The 18,888-nt window shown below is 46.1% G+C and overlaps 8 protein-coding genes across 8 annotated transcripts; 5 read left to right on the forward strand and 3 right to left on the reverse strand.

The window, feature by feature from the left end:
• Positions 1-1,152: 1,152 nt before the first annotated feature.
• Positions 1,153-2,465, forward strand: MICPUN_55476 (predicted protein; the record flags this gene model as incomplete). Its single annotated transcript, XM_002507282.1, has 2 exons — positions 1,153-1,287; positions 1,471-2,465. The coding sequence occupies 2 exons, from the start codon at positions 1,153-1,155 to the stop codon at positions 2,419-2,421; spliced, it is 1,086 nt and encodes a 361-aa protein (XP_002507328.1). The 3' UTR covers positions 2,422-2,465.
• Positions 2,466-3,342: 877 nt separating this feature from the next.
• On the forward strand, positions 3,343-5,035 carry MICPUN_113387 (RNA binding protein). The gene is made up of 3 exons (XM_002507283.1): positions 3,343-3,448; positions 3,494-4,238; positions 4,326-5,035. The coding sequence occupies exons 1-2, from the start codon at positions 3,407-3,409 to the stop codon at positions 3,908-3,910; spliced, it is 459 nt and encodes a 152-aa protein (XP_002507329.1). The 5' UTR covers positions 3,343-3,406; the 3' UTR covers positions 3,911-4,238; positions 4,326-5,035.
• On the reverse strand, positions 4,073-5,869 carry MICPUN_55479 (cation diffusion facilitator family; the record flags this gene model as incomplete). Its single annotated transcript, XM_002507671.1, has 1 exon — positions 4,073-5,869. The coding sequence occupies one exon, from the start codon at positions 5,867-5,869 to the stop codon at positions 4,592-4,594; it is 1,278 nt and encodes a 425-aa protein (XP_002507717.1). The 3' UTR covers positions 4,073-4,591.
• A 1,909-nt stretch (positions 5,870-7,778) lies between these two features.
• Positions 7,779-9,340, forward strand: VAOD (H+-or Na+-translocating f-type, v-type and A-type ATPase superfamily; the record flags this gene model as incomplete). The annotated part of the gene is made up of 8 exons (XM_002507284.1): positions 7,779-7,940; positions 8,006-8,122; positions 8,204-8,308; positions 8,377-8,450; positions 8,504-8,621; positions 8,714-8,779; positions 8,830-9,075; positions 9,152-9,340. 8 exons carry the CDS (start codon positions 7,779-7,781, stop codon positions 9,338-9,340), a joined length of 1,077 nt encoding a protein of 358 aa, XP_002507330.1.
• Positions 9,341-11,881: 2,541 nt separating this feature from the next.
• MICPUN_107611 (predicted protein) lies at positions 11,882-13,325 on the forward strand. Its single transcript, XM_002507285.1, has one exon. It carries the CDS (start codon positions 12,310-12,312, stop codon positions 13,219-13,221), a length of 912 nt encoding a protein of 303 aa, XP_002507331.1. The 5' UTR covers positions 11,882-12,309; the 3' UTR covers positions 13,222-13,325.
• A 264-nt stretch (positions 13,326-13,589) lies between these two features.
• Positions 13,590-14,303, reverse strand: MICPUN_55483 (predicted protein; the record flags this gene model as incomplete). The annotated part of the gene is made up of 1 exon (XM_002507672.1): positions 13,590-14,303. The coding sequence occupies one exon, from the start codon at positions 14,301-14,303 to the stop codon at positions 13,590-13,592; it is 714 nt and encodes a 237-aa protein (XP_002507718.1).
• Positions 14,304-14,810: 507 nt separating this feature from the next.
• NFYB (histone-like transcription factor) lies at positions 14,811-15,771 on the forward strand. The gene is made up of 2 exons (XM_002507286.1): positions 14,811-15,328; positions 15,394-15,771. The coding sequence occupies exons 1-2, from the start codon at positions 14,996-14,998 to the stop codon at positions 15,475-15,477; spliced, it is 417 nt and encodes a 138-aa protein (XP_002507332.1). The 5' UTR covers positions 14,811-14,995; the 3' UTR covers positions 15,478-15,771.
• GATA (glutamyl-tRNA amidotransferase, subunitA) lies at positions 15,280-18,657 on the reverse strand. Its single transcript, XM_002507673.1, has 19 exons — positions 18,451-18,657; positions 18,255-18,395; positions 18,132-18,197; positions 18,005-18,079; positions 17,907-17,943; positions 17,835-17,851; positions 17,673-17,717; positions 17,408-17,600; positions 17,221-17,354; positions 16,991-17,156; positions 16,854-16,921; positions 16,717-16,799; positions 16,616-16,655; positions 16,508-16,558; positions 16,389-16,445; positions 16,233-16,334; positions 16,096-16,164; positions 15,935-16,015; positions 15,280-15,877 (listed from the first exon to the last, which is right to left on the reverse strand). The coding sequence occupies exons 1-19, from the start codon at positions 18,532-18,534 to the stop codon at positions 15,809-15,811; spliced, it is 1,578 nt and encodes a 525-aa protein (XP_002507719.1). The 5' UTR covers positions 18,535-18,657; the 3' UTR covers positions 15,280-15,808.
• Positions 18,658-18,888: the final 231 nt, after the last annotated feature.

The following is an 18,888-nucleotide window of genomic DNA, read 5'->3' on the forward strand; positions in this document are numbered from 1 at the left end:
AACTCCTGTGTCTTGATCGCTGGAATTCCTCTTCGACGTCTTCGTCTCGACCACTCCGATTCCGGTCAAGAAAAGTTATCGTGGTTAACTAAGTACCTTAACAGCCGTGGTTAATTAAGTACCTTAACAGCCGAACATCATGCCAACTTTTTCCAACCACCTCGTTTTACATCTCGAATCACGCCTTGCCCCAGGTGAAATCAGACTATTTGCCAGTGGTATCATCTCGGGCCAAGAACCTCTGAGGGGAACTGCTTATACAAATCAAACGTCTCTCACAAGATCAGGCTTGATTTAAAAAGTTGATGACGCAGCAACAACCTGCTCAATGCGTGATTTTGAAAGGAATGTCTCACCCAGGCGCGATTTTTTTTTTGTTCCTCCTACCTTCGAATGAAGGTATCAAATTTCGTGATTTCAAAGCTTGCTTTCAAAACGAATTTCTCACTTTGACGCCTGCGATTTTTTTTTTGCGATCACCCCTGACAAAAGAACCATACATGGAGAAAATTCGCGAGCTCCAAATAATAAATTGTTCGAGCTCCAAAATAATGAATACTTGTACCTTCGAAGGTAAATATTAAATACCTTCGTAATGAACATCGGATCAATCACAATGTATTAATAATATGATATTTAATACCTTCGTATCATATAAATATGAGTATTATACTAGTATTATGTATAGATACCTTCGTTCGTACATATATTTTATGCATGTTCTATATATTATTAAATATACACATACAAACTCACATACATATTGTCTTCATACTTTTTTTGCAGTATTTTATACGAGGATATTCTGAATTTCATTTAGGGCGAGGCACTTTTTTATCGATCGATAACTGATAACCATAAGAACATAATTAAAGCACCTTATCATTAATGATAAGGATAAACGACCGATAAACGTTTGTAGAGATAATACGACACAGGTATTTCGTCATAGATCGTAACGCTTATGTTCTTAGCAAATATATGTCAGCGGGTTATCATTAATCTTACTTATAAGTATTATTGAATTGAGTCATGTGAAAAAAGTGTCTCGCCCTAATGATATTCAGAATACCTTCGTAATATACATAAAAGTTACACACACACTGCCGGTTTCCTCAGGGATCGACAGGTTCACGACTGACTGGCAGAAATATGGGTCCGTTTGTGATTCATACGTCATCGAGATTTAAACTCCTGGCAGGCGTTGGCGGTTTTGTCACGCGCCGCACCGACTCCGTCCGTCAAGCGAGCTCAACCGTGCGTGGCAAGGTGTTAACCTACTGCAAGGTGCGTTCGGTTATTCGGTTTGTTGGTGACCTTGAGGCCACCTCCAACAACGCCGTGCGAGTCGTTGCTTCGGAGACTAGATTATCAACGTTGCCGACCTATTATCTTTACTGCCCGCCTCGTGATTTCTCCACATTTGCCAGGACCAAACCATCTTACCGACCATCTCGTGTCTCCCCGTAGGTTTCAACGTTGAGGGAAAGCCTATCAAAGCCGCCAAGTTTTCTGCACATCGACGATAACGACGAGGCGAAAATAGATGCTTTATTGGAGCGTGCTTCAGAGATTAAACACATAATCTCGTCTAATGACTTGGCGTATCAGCCATTTAAGGGCAGGACACTTTGCATGATCTTCACGAAACCATCCCTTCGTACCAGGGTTTCGTTTGAAACAGGATTCCATCTTCTTGGAGGGCATGCGATTTATCTTGGACCGGAAGATATTGGACTCGGTGGACGCGAGGATACGAAAGATATTGCGCGTGTACTTTCTAGATATAATGACATCATTATGGCAAGAACATTTGCCCACCAAGATGTTCTCGATCTTGCGGAGTATGGCTCAGTGCCTGTTGTGAACGGTTTGACAGACTTTAATCACCCTTGCCAGATCATGGCCGATGCTCTAACCATCAAGGAAGCTTTGGGGTCCGTAAAAGGAAAGAAGATCGTCTATGTAGGTGATGGAAATAATATTGTGCATAGCTGGCTCGAGCTCGCGACTGTGTACCCTATTCATTTCGTTTGCTGCTGCCCAGAAGGTTATGAACCAGACCCAAAGTTACTTGAGCGCGCACAGGCAGGTGGAATTTCCACCGTGGAAGTCAGATGTGATCCCGCAGATGCAGTCCGAGGTGCAGATGTCATATATGGGGACGTTTGGGCTAGTATGAACGCAGGACAGAAGGAAGAGGGACAGTCAAGATACAAGGCATTTGATGGTTTCCAGATAAATGGCAAGTTAATGGCTGCAGCTGGACCTCAGTGCAAATTCATGCACTGCCTTCCAGCAGAAAGAGGTCTGGAGTGCACGGATGAGGTTATGGAAGCTCCATACTCCCTCGTATTCCAGGAGGCTGAAAACAGGATGCATGCACAAAATGCAATCATGCTCGATCTTCTGGGTTGCTAGTCATCAAATCCCGCTTCCTTATTTCCGACCCATGGTCAGTTGCTGGGGATGTCCGCATATATGGATATATGTTAACATCAAATTTATTTTACGGATATGTTAGGCCAGTGTATAGCAGATCTGGCTAAATTTTTGGCTAAATTTGAACCGTGATTTTGGGTCTGTTTCGTCCCGCATTACATTTTTCGTCCCGCATTACATTTTTGCTTGTGGAAAAAATTTACAAGCGGTGCTGGTCGGGCTAAATTTGCCGAAATTTAGCCCGACCGAGAGTAGTTTTTGCGGTCGTTTCTAAATTTTTGTTGAGTCGCAGACCGTCGATTTGTCTCTTATTAATTTAGCCCCAAATTTAGCGAAACTGCTATACACTGTTCGACGAAGCCCTGCGAGAGTTCGCCGGCGACGACGGCGATAGGTGGCTGAGCCGAAGGTTTTGGTTCAAGCAGCTCGACCCGGTGCCGGCACACGAACTCGTTCCACCTGAGGACGACGTCGAGGTCGACATTCCCGCCCCCGCCCCGCACGATGCTCTCGCATCGTGCAACCAGCTTCGCAACGCACTCATTCATCACTTCAGGCGGTTCAAGCCGTGTTGGCGCGCGCAAGGACGAGGTTTAGATTAACGATGATAAGTCTGAGTTTAACGTTGGAACGTGAATTTGATGACTATGTTACCATACGACGATTAAATCAATGGTACCTTTAGCTCCAAAGTTAAAGGTGATATAATAACTTATTATCATTTTATAAGTTATCGGCGTAAGGGTAGGTGTGCCCGACCTGGTTGAAATCCAGAATATTACCTTCGTATTTATTATAGTTTTATTATGATATTAGTTGTTCTTTTATTCCATCTATCTGTCCACGCTTGGAACGAATTTGCCTGGAATACTTTCGTACATAGTTATTTTGTGTGTTATGGCGTGTAGTTGTAAAGGGTGGTCGACACATCGCGAAGGTACGCCGACGAGCCCGAACAGTTGGGATGGGCACGGCCGAACGAATGAAATTGAAAGTAATGCCCGAGGTGCGCTTGGCACCTTTTCAACTCAGCTCTTCTAAAGATGTGAAGGCAGAAAAAGATAAAATCGCAATCCTTGTGAACTGTGGAATTCACGCCTCCCGCGTTGTCGGAAAAGGCGGGTCGAAAATTCAGGAGATATCCGGCAAATCGGGAGCTTGCCTCCGGGTGACGAAAACATCTGGTCTGTGCGAGGTAAAGGGATCACTTTTGGCAGTTTCAGCGGCGAGACGTGCTATTTTTGAAATTATCGCAGAAGGCGACGTCCGAGACCTGCGCGCCGCTGTTGCACAGGCGTTGACCTCGTCCGAAAAGGCAGCAGCAGAAAACACCATCGCATTGCCATCGGATGTAGAAAGAAGGTTTTTAGTTTGGGAAGCTGGGAAACAGATCTTGCAAATAAGCTGCTTTGATCTTCCGTACAGGTTTCCAGCTCGTACTTTTGAGCCGCCCCTCAATTTGCAGTGATGCCTTTCTTGCAAGCATCTGTTCAGTATTATCATGAATATTGATAATAAAAGCTTTACATCCAGCTTCGTCTGTCGACGTAGCGGATTGTAGTTTACAGCGAGTTCGTAAAAGCTGAAGCTATTCAGAGGAAGAGAGTGTGATGATGTGTACTCTCGTTATCAAAGCATAACGGAGGGTACAATACAATTATGTCCTCTTTAGTAACAATCAAACAGAGCGATGATACAGTTTCGGCGGCTGCAACGGCTCTCTCGGCCTTCTGCGGAAACCAGATGCTTGTTTGGAACATTCCATTTCTCGTGAAATGCACCAAAAGTTTACCTTGGTGCGAAAGTACCAAATATCTACTCTCAGTGAGGGTTGTACGTTTTGCAAACTGACGCTTCCCCGCCATCACCATACCCTGGCGCAGAAGGCCATAACAGCATTATTGCTCACGACCGAACTGAAAAACCTTAACGTTTTGATAGGGCATGCAAGACAATACCTGTTTACTTATTTTCGATGTCAGTCAAGCTTGTGAAACCTTGTGAGCAAAATGAGCAGAGCAGGCAAGCTTAGCCACACGTCAAATACTTCAGCGACTAAGTCCAGGAATGATGTCGTATCGATTTCTTGCATTCGAAGAATGAGCTTTGCGTCGATGGGCCTGGAAGGTTGAGAACCAAATGAGACGCCTCAGCCTTTTCCTGCGCTGTTGTGTTTCGCTCGCTGTCGCAGCGGAGATTCAACCGTCGCGGCAGCTGTACTTTGCAAGTTCTGCAAGGATCTCTTGCTATCCGCATGCTCAGGAAAGTGACTCGTTTCAAAGTCAATATGAACAAATGCCCGTTCAACATCCTCCATCTCTTCAATTCTGTCCTGCAAGCTTTCGCCTATATCGTGAGCACTCCGGAGCTTCATTTCCTCGGGAAGCACTACATCGACCTCAACGAAGAATTTTGGCCCGAACGTGTATGCTCGTACAGTGTCGATGCAAACTATTTCGGGGTGGTGATTCCACGCGAGGTAAGTAAGCTGTGTCAGAAATTCTGGGGGTGCTGATACCCCGACCATCGCCTTTATCTGCCCAATGGCCGTGTCTGCCCAGTTGTAGATAATATACATTGCGAGTAATATGGCACCAAGAGGGTCAATCCAGTATACTAGGCGGTCGCCCAACATGGCACTCGCAAGTCCAACTGAATTTGTTGCCACATCATTTCTGTGGTCTTGCGCATATGTCTGAACCACTGCACTATTTGAACGCCGACAGTACAACCACAAACAAAACTTTACAAGAATAACTGAAACCATGATGCCGATCAAACCGTACAGGTCCTCCAAGTGATGCGTGTGATCTGGACCGACGAGCTGGCGAACTCCTTCTATGAGTACCTGGAATCCCAAAGTGCCCATGATGCATGAAAAAACGATTATCCCTAGGGGCTGCATACGGCTCTTGCCTGCAGGGTATAAATACTTGTCCTGTTTTCTCATTGACTGATCAGTTGCCCAAAGGATGACACCCGACACCAAGTCCAGGAATGAATCAAGAGCGGATGTTATGATGCTGAGTGACCCTGACGAGTATGCTGCAAATATCTTAATGATAAGGAGACAGGCATTTGCGTAAAATGATATCCTCAATGCAAACCCCTCTCTCCATGCTCGACGCTGCTCTGTCCTGATGGCATGGTCATACAGGGCCGCGTCGTTCGGCATATTCATGGACGGGTCGGTCCTGTATATAAGCCGCTCGATTTCTTGGAAATGTTCCACCAGCTGGTTTTGCCTGCGGTAAAAGTCTACTATTCCATCTTTTGTGCCGTTATTAAAATGACGAGGCAGCCGTCTATGCAAGCGCTGGATCTGCGCTTCCGTCTTTTTCTGGGTCTCGAACGATTCTGGATTTAGCCGCCATGAATTGCGGAACACGCCACTCCTATTTGTGTACGTCTTGGGGGCGGCATCCATCACTGCGGGCAGGACAACAGCAGTTTCTTCGGGCTCTCGGAAAGCTCCAGAAATCATCAGGCGAGATAAATCTGTACGCAGACGTTTGGAACAGATAAGCGCATAGTCAGCGGTGTGCGTCCGGCGCACTTTGTAACTAGCAAATAAAGTTTTAGGGAATGATACCTTGGATCACTACCTACAATTACTCGTCAAATCACCGCCTGAATGCTGGCCATCTGCAATCACCAGCAGCACCCGCCGGCGAACTTGCTGGTGTTGTGTGTGTTCCTTAATAAATAAACATACATATTACCAGTATCCCGTACGTACGTAGACTAGTTGTACCTTCGTACATCATCACCGTTTGCATCATTGATGACCAAATTTTTGGCCGGAATCCGGGGAAAAAAATTCCGCAGAAATCCGAAATTTCAATCGTACATCAATCGTTGAAATCCGGATTTCCGTCAGGATTTTTTAGCTTTGATAGGTAATTTGATCGTTGAAATGCAAATTGACCCACATTTTACTTTCAAATCTGACCGCGAATTTGATAGGGAGAGCCGGGAAATCCGAAGGAAAAAATCCGTGGGAATTCCGAAATTTTCAATCGCAAATCAAACGAAACAAACTGACAGGAATCCGGCCAAAAATTTGGACATCAACTTTGCAAATGGTGATATGGCGATCTGTGTTGCGGATTTTTTTTCTTGGCGTGGCACGCTTCAGGATGTGTATAGGGAGTGGCTGACGAGCCGCTTCGCGGCTGTTTAAACTCTAAACCCTGAAAACCCAACCCAAACCCCAACCCCCTAAGGACACGGCGCGGACCCTAAAGACACGGCACGCCGCTTGTTACTCGCGCGTCAGCGGCTACGTGAGCGCGCATCGTGCCCATGTAAAAAACCGCTCCTGGCAGCGCGTGGCACGCATCAGGATCTATACGGGGAAATTAACTCAAGGATGACCTTTCCTGCCCCGGGGCAAAAAAAAATTCCGTAACACATACACGTGATAATGCATGCACATGCATGCATATTTATATATATGTATCACAAGCAGCCTCTAGCAATCATGATCTTTATTTGGGACGAGGATACCAGTTCACTACTACTACTGGGCGACCAAGTCATATTGAGGACCTCATCCCACCCCATCTTTATTCAACCTTGATATTCGACCTTTGTCACATTTTATTCGTCTTCTGATTGGTCGAGAGCTCGATCATTTGCAAAAGTCATAGACAAAAAAGCCGTGCGGTCGTCGTTTATTTGTACCTTCGAAGGTACTTTATTGCTGATTAACAACATTCTGCGACGCCTTCCGTGTCCTTTCAACGGCGACTGTTCTGCGGGACGTCTTTATCGTTGCGCTTGGCGTGCACGTAGTCGTCGTCCTCACACACACGCCACTTGTGAACGAAGAATCGACGCCAAGGCGTCTTCTGATGAGGCGGTGGAAGACGTCGAAGTTGACCGATGTATCGATGAAAATTCAGCTTCAAACCATGCGAAAGTAGCCCTTCTAGCTAGTCTTTCTTTCACCGAAGCTCCATTGATCATCACTCTTAAAAATGACTATCACGACTCGTCCCAATTCAGCCTCCCGCGAACCAAACATTCCTGTTCAGTCTCAGTCACAAGGGATGGAGGCACCTTGCTTGCACGGATGACTATGCATGGGTATATTTATTACCTTCGTAAGTGTTAACACTTATCATACCTTCATATTACGAAGGTAAATAAGTGTTATTACCTTCGTATTATGATAAAATACGAAGATATTTTATAATATGATAGTTTATGACATACATATGTGTATGCGTACATACATGTATGATCAAGCAATTCACTTACTCGCCCAAACAAAAGGCGCAGGCCGGACATTTTGGTTCGGCTTCCGGTCTCGGGTCTCTTAAACGCCTATCATGTCTAACGCCCATGCATCCGGTTTAGACCGCACGTTGCATAACTTAAAAAATGGGTTTCTCCAAGGAGTCTTGCGAGGTTGCCATCGCGGCCTCCTCTCGACGCACGACTATTCGAAGCTGATGGTCTGTGAGACTTTGGACGACGTGAAAACTTTATTGGTAACATGCAGATGGGGTAGATACGTGTTTGTTTCATAGACTACCTGAACCTTGATGTTTTGCAGTGCAGCACTGATTATCGTGCACTTATACAAGACTTGCCATCCCCCCTCCACTCTTCAACAATTGTCTCTACGTGCACACAGAAAATGGTGAACGATTTCAACATATTTCGCTCACAAGTAGGCATCTCAGCTCCCAAGATAATTTTTTTACACCCGCAATCTCGCTCTCATGGAGTCATTCACGCCTCTCCACAATAGGCAGGCGAACCGCTGGGAGCGTTTCTGGACTTTTTGACGTATGGCTACATGATAGACAACGTAGTGCTCGTGGTGACAGGAGTACTTCACGAACGTGGCGTGCATGTGCGCCTTATTGAATCTGCGTTCGACCCCTCCAATTTTGATTCCATACACATTCCCATCTATATCAGGAACTACTACAGAAATGCCACCCTCTTGGATCATTCGACTCAATGGCATCAATAGCAGTCGCAAACAATATGCGGTATGTATGTTGTGCTGCTTCAGTCAGGAAACTCAGATTGACCGCCGTCACAGGGAGCTTTACAGAATGGTCATCGTGGACACCCCCCTTGCTCCATACTTCAGCCAGTGCTCAAATCAAGAGGATCTCGATGAATTAAATGTCGAGATCATGCGTAATATTTTGTATAAGGTTTCTACCGATCTACAAAATCCTTGTTTTTCTAAGCTGAGACGCCCAACTTTCAAACACATGAATCATGACACCTAGAAAATATTCTTTAGGCGTATTTGCACGACTTCATGAAGTTTTGTGAAGGAGTGGGCGGCGTCACGGCCACCTCAATGATGGTAACTGTATGTTCGTTAATCAGATTGTCGATTTGAAACATCGCCCATAGGACATCCTGGGATTTGAAGCAGATAAACGGGCAATAACTATTACTGTTAACTCCTTGGGCACAGAGCTATCTCGGAATGACCGGGGCTCTCTTTTTCCAGAGCTAGGGTCGCTATATCCAGACGGACATCGCGACCTCGTTTCATGCAATGATTTTGTTCAAGTACAAGCAACCATGGAGATGTATTTGTCTTACGAGGGATTCGGCACAGGACTGATTCAGACAAATGATAAACCGCTCGAGAAGGTATGGAGTTGTTTGTCTAGCTAGCCAAACAATGTGCTGCGACTAACGTACATAGTGCATTATTTTTTCTCCAAAGATTTTCTCAGAGGAAAAGATGAAGAAATGCCAAAGTGCCTTCAAAGAGCAATTTAATCTTGCAAGCTTTTATGCTTACATGAAAATGAGAGAGCAAGAACTCAGAAACCTAATGTGGATCACTGAGTGTATTGCTCAGGACCAAAAGCATCGTATTTCAGATGGACTGATCAATGTTATGAACGATTAATGCGTACATGGAGCATTTCAGATGCAGAACGTAATGGGTGCGCAATCGCCAGCAATTTTATTACCTTCGTACATAAATCAACAAAGGAAGCACATGATCGTTTTGGATGCCCAATGTCGTTTCGAGATAATGAAGAGCAACTGTCTGAGTTGTCCGCCTCTGCTATGGCAGTGCATGGTAACTTCATCTGATATTCTAAAACGACATACTTGACGAGAGAAGGATATTCGATGCAAAGTGATCCATCAAGCTAGGTACGCTTTTCGTAACTCAGAACAAACATAGGGCCCCTGACCTGTCCACGGGCATAAAATGCATGTCTTGATATCAGCAACCAAGAAATTTATTGCGCTTGTGCTGCACGTAAAGCCAGTAGGCATCACCAATGGGGGATCGGTGTCATTCATGATTTGCTTCGTGATGTCGCACACCAATTTACTTCTAGAAAACTTAAACAAAGGTAATGATGGTGAAATTCGTTGGAATATTGCGCCTAAATCCTGAACATTCAATCGATTTAGTTTGAGCATTGAAAGCCCCGCCTGAAGATGTGCGACGAAATTCGAACACTTTGGAAGGCAGCTGAACTGAACTTTTGTTTGAAGGAGTGCAACTAAGAGTTGATATGTCTCGCGTGAGAGATTTTCTGTGCCGGGCCATTGATATTCGGGGAAAGCAAGGCACATAAGAGTTTGACTTAGTGACCGAGACTTGCTTTTATGCCATCGTTGCAGATGATTTCGGGCGTACAGAACAGCGTTTGAAGAGTTCTGCGTTCGCGCTCGTTTTATGAATTCGCGTACATGGAGATCAAACTCGAGGCGAGCACATTGTCCAAATAAACCCGCTTTACTTTGAGCACACCATAGCAATAGACTGTCATGATCCTCATTCTTGACTTTGCGCACATCATCCCATATTTTTTTGAGTAACCGCGGCTCTGTATACTCCACAAATAGCGCTTCATGACCAAGGTTACGGGCAGTCAGAGTTTCGCCCTCTCGCCAGAGAAAATCCACAAGCATGAAGTTTAGTCGCAAGAGCTCATTACACGTTCGTATCTTCGCTGATTTTGGGATGGCTGCTGCGCCTTCAAGATATTGAGGATTTCGATGAGCGACGATCGTATATTGGCAGCGCGATACATCAACAAAGAGCCCCGGAAAATGACGAGCTTCAAGCTATTGCATGGGCATGCATGAAGTTAGTATGACAGCATATGAAAGGACATGCGAGTTTGAAGCCACTATGGATACGCTAGGGATTAAGTCAACCTAGTGAACTGATGATGCATATACCTTGCGTTTCAGACCAAAAAGACTTGACCGCGACATTTCAAACGATGTAATGAGTGCCGTTTTATGCGCGAAGGCGCCGCGATCCCCTCCGCGCGGGCGTGCTTTGAAGTTCGCATAAAACCTGTCAAAGATTTCCCTAATACACACTCGCGAAGAGCTCTTCAGCTGCTCAAACGGGAGCTGCAGGATCAAGGGTTATACATTCATACAGAACGATTTATTCACGAGAGATACCTTCAGCTGCGATCCGGCGGCATCCATGACACGCGTTGGTCTTACAGTGAAGGGCCATTACCAAGAGGAGTTGGAGAAGCCACCATACCTCAGATGCACCATCGATAGAGCCCTCTACTAGCTACGAATGTAGAAAGCTAGGAGTGATCACTTATTACACCTGCTGGTTGAAATTCAGAATAGACTACATATATAATATCACACTACTAACACTTATTATCACAAATACTTCTACGTATCATAATAAACAAAAAAAAAGTCAAAATAGACTTCGTTAGTTACTGCTGTAATATTAAATAATCCTTATTCGGCTAAGAGTAGCCGATCTTACACGACCCCAACTTACCAAAATGTAACAATCACCTATCTATACCTGGTATCGTTTATCAAGGTCGAAGGTCTATTCGTTCCATACATTGTCGACATTTTTGACACCATTAAATCAAGAACGTAGGTCCAGCGCTACATATAGTTGTCGACATTTTTAACACCGTTAAATTAAGAACGACTGTCTATCCGTCTCATACATTGTCGACATTTTTGGATTTTTTAGCTCTAGAATCTTGAGTCAGTGTCCCATATAGTTGTCACACAATGTTTACTCATATAAACGAGTATTTAAATATGGTTGGATATTTATTTACATATTTAAACGTATTTTTGTTGTCATGAACGAAGGTACGAGCGATGGACCTTGCACCGAGCCTCGTGTATACAATGCATGCCTCGCGGCTATGCCGACCTCCCAGAGGACGAATTCTCGCACCACACGATCACACACACAGACGAACGATGCGACCTTTATTTGGAGATTTATTATTAGTAGTACCCTCATATCATAGTAGTAAGTGTTAGTTTTATCTCCGGGGTGCTCACACCTGCCTGAAATCCATAACACCTTCATTCGTCGAAGATTGTGGATAAATAAACACAACTATCAGATCATCCGCGCCAACACTTGGACTGAGGGTCTTTCAATACCTCTTAGTGCTAATCAAACTAATTCGCTCGATGATGGCATCTGTGAATATCACCAATAGGTGTATCGTACCGCACTCCCGGCGGCGTAACTCACTTCCGGCGAGCATATTCGCCCGCTCAGTCCCCCGCGCTCCGCGAGCGTTCCTTGTCACCGCTTCAGGATTATCTCTCATTGCCGCGGGCTCAAATATTCCGCATCCTGACAAGGTACTGAAAGGCGGGGAGGATGCTTGGTTCGTGCACATAGATCAAAACGGCGGGGGGCAAATTTATCTCGCCGATGGCGTCGGCGGCTTCAACGAACAAGGAATAGACCCTGGCCTGTATGCTCGAGTGCTAACTTATGAAGCTGCCAAGGCTCATGCAGAGCACGCAATGAACCCACTCGCGAGTCCAAATCCAAAGAAGCTGATTCAGATCGCACAGGAGAACACGAAACTTCCGGGTGCTTCCACGATGATCATAATCGAGCTATTCGGAACCCAGATCAGAGCTGCAAATCTCGGGGATAGCGGATTCCGAGTTATCCGCAACGGTAACGTTGTGTTTGCCTCTCCACCGCAGGAACACTACTTCAATTGTCCGTTTCAGCTTGGATACGAACCTCTTAGCGACGATATAGATATGGCAATAGATGCTGACGAATTTGAGGTTCCCGTGCAGACAGGCGATCTCGTGATAGTCGGTTCAGACGGGTTGTTCGACAACATGTTTGACAATGATATTGAGCTTGTAGTGAATGACGCACTTGCCAAAGTAGCAGGCACCGGTGCACTTTCGGCTGCTCGAGCTGTTTCCGACGCACTTGCAGTCGAAGCACGAAAAAATGCAGAGGATCCGTTGTTCGAGTCCCCATTTGCCCTCGAGGCGATCAGGGAGAATGCCGTTGGCACGACAACATTGGCAAAACGGAGCGGCCCTCTTGGGGCATTTAATGCATTGGCAACGAGTATAGCTTCAGCAATATCAGGTAAGAGGCTCGGCGGCAAGATGGATGACATCACTGTCGTGGTCGGCGCGGTCGTGGCAACTGCCGCGGCCAAGGAAGACATCGCAGAGGCTGCACATGTTAGTAAGCAGATGCAGAAAGAAGCTGACATAGTCAGGAAACGTGCGAGCGGTGAGGAGGCTAAAACATTGCGGTCGGTAAACCTTCGTCAAGAAATGGACCTCGCTCTCAGCCAACAAATAATGCGAGAAGAAGCTGCCCTCAAAGTAGAAGCAGCCAAACCTCCTGAATTCTCGCGGGCGTCAATCGAGAAGATGGATGCGCCGACAGTACGTAAACTACTGGAGGAGCGAGGTTTACCCACAAGTGGCAAGATTGAGAGGCTTCGGGAACGCCTGAGCCAAGTCAAGGCAAAATGATCCACGCGTAATGTTGCCGGCTCGGCTGATATTGCGCGAGATCAGCGAGTTGCGGTGCATATTCTCCCTTTTAACCTTTCATTTAACTTAAAGGATAAACTCATTGAAGCCAAGAAATGATGATGCTATTGTTGTGAGAAGATGACACACTGCACTCAAGATTATGCAAACAGGGCCAAACGTGGAAAAATGGCCGGTGTGTACACCAGTACAACCCCCATTTCCCCGTTGTTAGTTGAACGCTCATCTTCGTCTTTACTTTGATCAGTAGATCATGTCCCGACATATGTGCCGGTCCTTTCAAAGGCCCTGTAAATCTTGCCTGTATGATACTACCTTCGAAAGTAGTCATCATGTATGACATTCGATCATTTTTTTGGCTTCGTGAGTTCTTGAAGGCGCTCTGTCATAGCACTTATGCCCATCACCCGTGAAGTCTTAATGTGCTTGACAGCTTTCCGGTGTACCTTAGCAGAGAGCCTAGATCTTCGCCTTGGAAGAATCTTTCCTGCGTCTGAAACAAACAGATTCAGTAGCCTAGCGTTGCGATAATCCAGCACATTCGACAAACGCCGGTGGGCACGGCTTCCACGCAATGGCGCGCTTCCTGCCTGGCGCTCTATTGAGCGCTTATCGAGTCCGATATGTGGGGCAATGGCATCTGCCTCGTAGGATTGACCTGGATAATAGAGCCGAGACGTGGGCACTCGTTCCCATTCACCTCCTCCTCCCTTCGTCGCCACGCCCTTGTTACCTTCCCCAGCTATCTCCAGGCGACTGCGATCCACAACATACGAGTCTTTTGTCGGGACGATGAAATCGCCGGCCCTTCTCCGAACTGCAAGAGACGAGCGCAGAGAAACGTCAGGCACAAAATATGTTACGAACGTAGATACGGCGCGAGTCAGAAAAGAAGACGGGGTGGGTTCTATGGCGACGTGCCACGAGATCGAAACTTCCGCGTGAAACTCGCCTTCATCGGTAAAGGCACGGACCAGAAGCTCAGCTGGAGGGCTGATGAGCCGCGTTGGCTGCGAGATCGAGTGCCCGAACGTGCGTGCCACAAGCCTGCGCAGAGACATCTTGCAGGGGGGCGCAAGCGTTGGCGCAAGCGCCTCTATTTAACAAGAACGTAGACAAAGTGTTCATTTATCACGGTTTGCAAAAAAGCTGATGACGCCTGAAACCGCAAATACTTGTAAACCGGTTTCACGACGGAAATCCGTCGACGGATGTGCGCACGGCGCGGGGCGCGGCACCGCTGATTGTGACATTTACGCTCCGTAAAAGGCGGCACGCGCGTTCAGTTCATCGGATAAAACGATTCCCTCCGTCACGTCGCGTTGTGATTCGACCTTCCCGCGTCTCGGCGCGCGCATGGCGGGCGACCACCAGGCCTCGTCGACGGAGATCGTTGCGGAGAGTTGATTTTATATGGGGGCGATACAAGTATGTAATATCAGAAATTTTATTGAGAAACTAGGTATTTACCACTCAATATCAGTTTTATTTGCAAAGAAAAATTATTTTTCTCTTACTTGCAATCAAGCAACAAGCATATATAATATATACATATTATCGCGAAATTTCGAAGTTTGAAGATATATTAATAATCATTGTATTCACGCGCACTGATATATTCTCGCCGCTGGTAAATAAAAGTTACGAAGGTATAAAAATATATGGATATGATGGAATGATTAGGAAAATCAAAAGGAGCAGGAGTCCGCCCGGAATATCTGCGCCGCGCAACTGACCCATAGTAAAGGAACGCATGAGCGATGCCAACGATCCCGATGTCGACGACGACGATGACGACAAGGGCGGCAACGTTCGCGAGCAAGATCGTTTCCTTCCTATCGCAAACATCAGCCGAATAATGAAAAAAGCTTTGCCAGCAAATGCCAAGATAGCGAAAGACGCAAAAGAAACTGTTCAAGAGTGCGTCTCCGAGTTCATCAGCTTCATCACAAGCGAAGCTAGTGACAAGTGTCAGCGCGAAAAGCGTAAAACAATCAACGGAGACGATCTGCTCTGGGCAATGAGCACGCTCGGATTCGAAGAATATGTTGAACCGTTGAAGGTTTATCTGCACAAGTACCGGGAGGCAAGTCCCTGAGCAACCCACTAATTTTAACGAGCTTTTCTAACCTCCGCAACATTTTTTAACAGACGGAAGGTGAAAAAGCCACAAGCATCAAACATGGTGATGCAGCAGCGAAGAAGGCTGATGTATCTGGAAAGCAGACCTCTTAGTTAGCTACAGACAACCATCTTTCACTAGCTTCTACTTCATCACTTTATTGCACTCGAATTCCCAGATTTGTCTGCAAGGGGAGGGCGATGTAGGCTGGATACACCTGAAGAGCAAGGGAGATAAGCCCCGTTTCGTGGGCGATGTTGATCGGACGCCTCGGCTTCATTTACGTCGTGAAAATGCTTTACCCAACCAGAGGTAAACCTTTGCGTATGAGCTTTGAGTGTTAGGTGGAAGACCAAATTTGCTTGATTGGTTTGTCAGTAATTAATGAACATAACTCAATTTTGCCTCGAAATAAAGAATCACAGGGGATCCATACATATAGGTTTAAAATTTGATCTCGTCCCATGTGCATAACTCATATGCATGTGCTATCTCTAATAAGGCTCGCTCTCTGAGAGGAATAGGGGTAAATTAATCAAATCGGGGAAAAGGAAAGCATAACGCGCACCCGAAAGGACGACCAACAATTTGAAGACCAACTGGCAGCAGCGTCCCGTCGTTTTCAACGTGTCCTCCACGCACCACAATGGCCTAGACGTGTAGGACGCACGATCAGCTTGATGTTCTTTCAAATTATGAACAAGGGTTTAAACGCATGTATGTGAACTCACAGGGAGGCCAGAGAGGTTAACATTCACTGTCATCATGTCGCCCGAATACATGGCAAGTGGATCATTCATCTATAATCACGTAATCAAGTTAATTGCGCCTGGAGCTAATTTAAGGAATTTCAAGAGAGAAAACGCACCTTTTCACTTTTCAGGTAAGCAGGCGACGGAGCCGCGGGCAGAATGAAGGCATCATATTCTTGAAGTTTGCAAGCAAGCTCTGCCTCCACCATTCTTTGTACCTGCGCAAAGCAAGCCGTCGAACTTACGCTAAAGCAGCAAATTTCAGTGCGCACCTCCTGGGCCCTTTCATAGTAAGCATCGCTGTGTCCAGCAGACAAAGCGAAGGATCCCTGCAAACATTAACTAAATGTTTTCATATGTAGCTTGGCACCTTCACATCACTATCACGAACCATCAATATTCTCCGCTTCACTTCAGCTCCGAAACCCTCGTCACGAGATGTCTACGCAAAGCCCATGAGTTTTGAAGGCCGAGTTGAGCAGAAGTAAAAACACCAAACCTTTCCTCCCAAGCGTATGCAATCATATCGGCTTAAATTACTGTCAAAATAAGCATAAAATATATCGTTCGTGGAAAAAGACAAATTGCTTTTTCAAATACCTGCTAGCCTCCGACAAAGCTAGGATGTAGTATGCTGGCAACCCTAGGTGGAAAGTCGGACAAGACACAAAGTCCACCGCCGCCTTCACGCAGTGAGTTTTAGGTGGCACCGAAAGGCGATGGAAGCTCAAACCTACGCCCAATCTTTCAATTTTAGTAGCTGCCTCTAGCACACGCTGAACAACATCATGTTGGACACCCAGACCTTTGGCAACAAGAAAGAGATTGGTTATCAATGTAACCCATTTGAGAAATGATTCCAGGCGAGACGCACCAATGGTCTCCTTAATTATCGCGAATCTGTAGCCTGACAAAGGCTTGGAAGCAAAGTGCTCGAGGTTCTTCAAGTGGTCGTGAAACCGGCTTGAATTCGTATGATGCAAAGTTGAATCAAGCTGATTATGTCTCGAACAAAGGGCTGTTAAGACGATCGCGGAGTCCTATAGTCACTCAAAGTGTCGGCGAACTTGTGAGAATTGGAACGGAAAAAACAGATAGCCCCACCTCCACCGAAGTGGTTACAGGTCCTATGGTATCGAAAGAAGATGCATATGCTACAAGTCCATGGCGTGAAAGCAAGCCGTACGTAGGTTTCAAGCCAACAACGCCACAAAATGATGCCGGCTGCCTTATTGAACCTGGGTGAAGAACATTTTTTTAAAATATTGTTATGAACGATCGTTGTGCATACCGCCGGTGTCGCTCCCAAGAGCAGCAGCACATTGCTTCAGGGCGACGGCCGATGCCGAACCGCCGGAAGAACCTCCAGGAATCCTACGCATATCCCAGGGATTACTGGTTACGCCAAAAGCCGAGTTTTCGGTCGTGCTGCCCATGCCAAATTCATCAAGATTCGTCTTTCCAAGTATAATGCCTCCCTCTGCCTGTACGGTGCATGGAAATATTGGATCTTAAGGTTGGCTGGAAACACGCTACGAAACCAAGGTTGTACGAACCTTGATAGCAGAGACTACCAAAGAATCGTGTGGCGATTGATGCACCTGTGGAGTTATCACAACAAAAAAATTGGTTCCTTGACTTCAAAAGCGAGTTGAGCTGTTTTAGCTGTTGCCCGCAGCTTGGATAATCTTGTCATAGGGGATGAAACTGGGCGCTACCTCAAGCAATCTTGATCCTGCAGCACAAATGGGGTTTGAGCGCTCGCTAGAGGTCAGAACCCTGCAACACACCTGCGGTTGTGAAACTATCACTCGAGCAAATATTGTCCTGAACAAGTGAACTTGATAATCCCATCAACATCGTCAAATGCATCAGAATTTCTTCAAACCTTTATCGCGAACGCGACCCCGGTTAGAATACCCGGATCCTCGCCTCGACAAATTTTCTCATCAATCGATATGGCCTGCATGGAATATTTTGGCAACGCACGAGAGGAGCAAACGGTTAAAAAAAACCTGAGCAATCGCGTTATCTGCCTGTGTCGTGATGAAGCTTCCAACCTTTTCGTCCGTCTGGCGTATCTGGAAGGCGAATTGATCTCGAAAATGGATGCGACTGCCGATTCAAAACAGTTTTACCTTGGCCAAGTAAGCACGCGTTACATCCTGCGCAGTAGTTCGCCCCTCGCGAATATCGAGGCCTACTTTTCGGATGACTGACAAATTCGTCTGACATGCCGTTGCGTCGCAGCAACGACGGACATCTCGAGCGGAAAACTTCTGAGAGGCGAATAAGAGTTAGCTTCGCTGCCAAGTGCGAGGACTCGACACGAACCTTCCATGCCCCGAAAATCCTCGTCTCTTGGGACTTTTTCTTCCAGTGTGCGAAACGAACGTCCGATAGCTTTCCAGCGTTCATCGAGCCTACTGTACGGAAGTCGACCGGGTTCCCTTTACAGGTCAGATTCGGGTGACTGACAGGGTTATACGTGAGGCGTACGCCGCGCGCTGCCGCCGTATATTAGCTGCGCAGAAGGTGGGGTGCGTCCGGTTTTATGGTGTGGCGCCGAAGGGCCGAGCAAGAAATCCTAGATCGACTGTTTCTTTTATTTCTTTTCTCGCCATGTTGGGGACGTTCATTACTAGCTCTGCTGTATATAAAAAATGATTATATTGAGAAACTAGCTAGCTAGCTAGATAGGTGTTTACCACGTATAACCCTGTATTTATATTATTTATACTTCTTCCTAATGTGATTTTACATTGAGAATCT

The sequence above is a fragment of the Micromonas commoda genome, chromosome 1, assembly GCF_000090985.2.
Source record: "Micromonas commoda chromosome 1, complete sequence".
Taxonomy (NCBI): domain Eukaryota; kingdom Viridiplantae; phylum Chlorophyta; class Mamiellophyceae; order Mamiellales; family Mamiellaceae; genus Micromonas; species Micromonas commoda.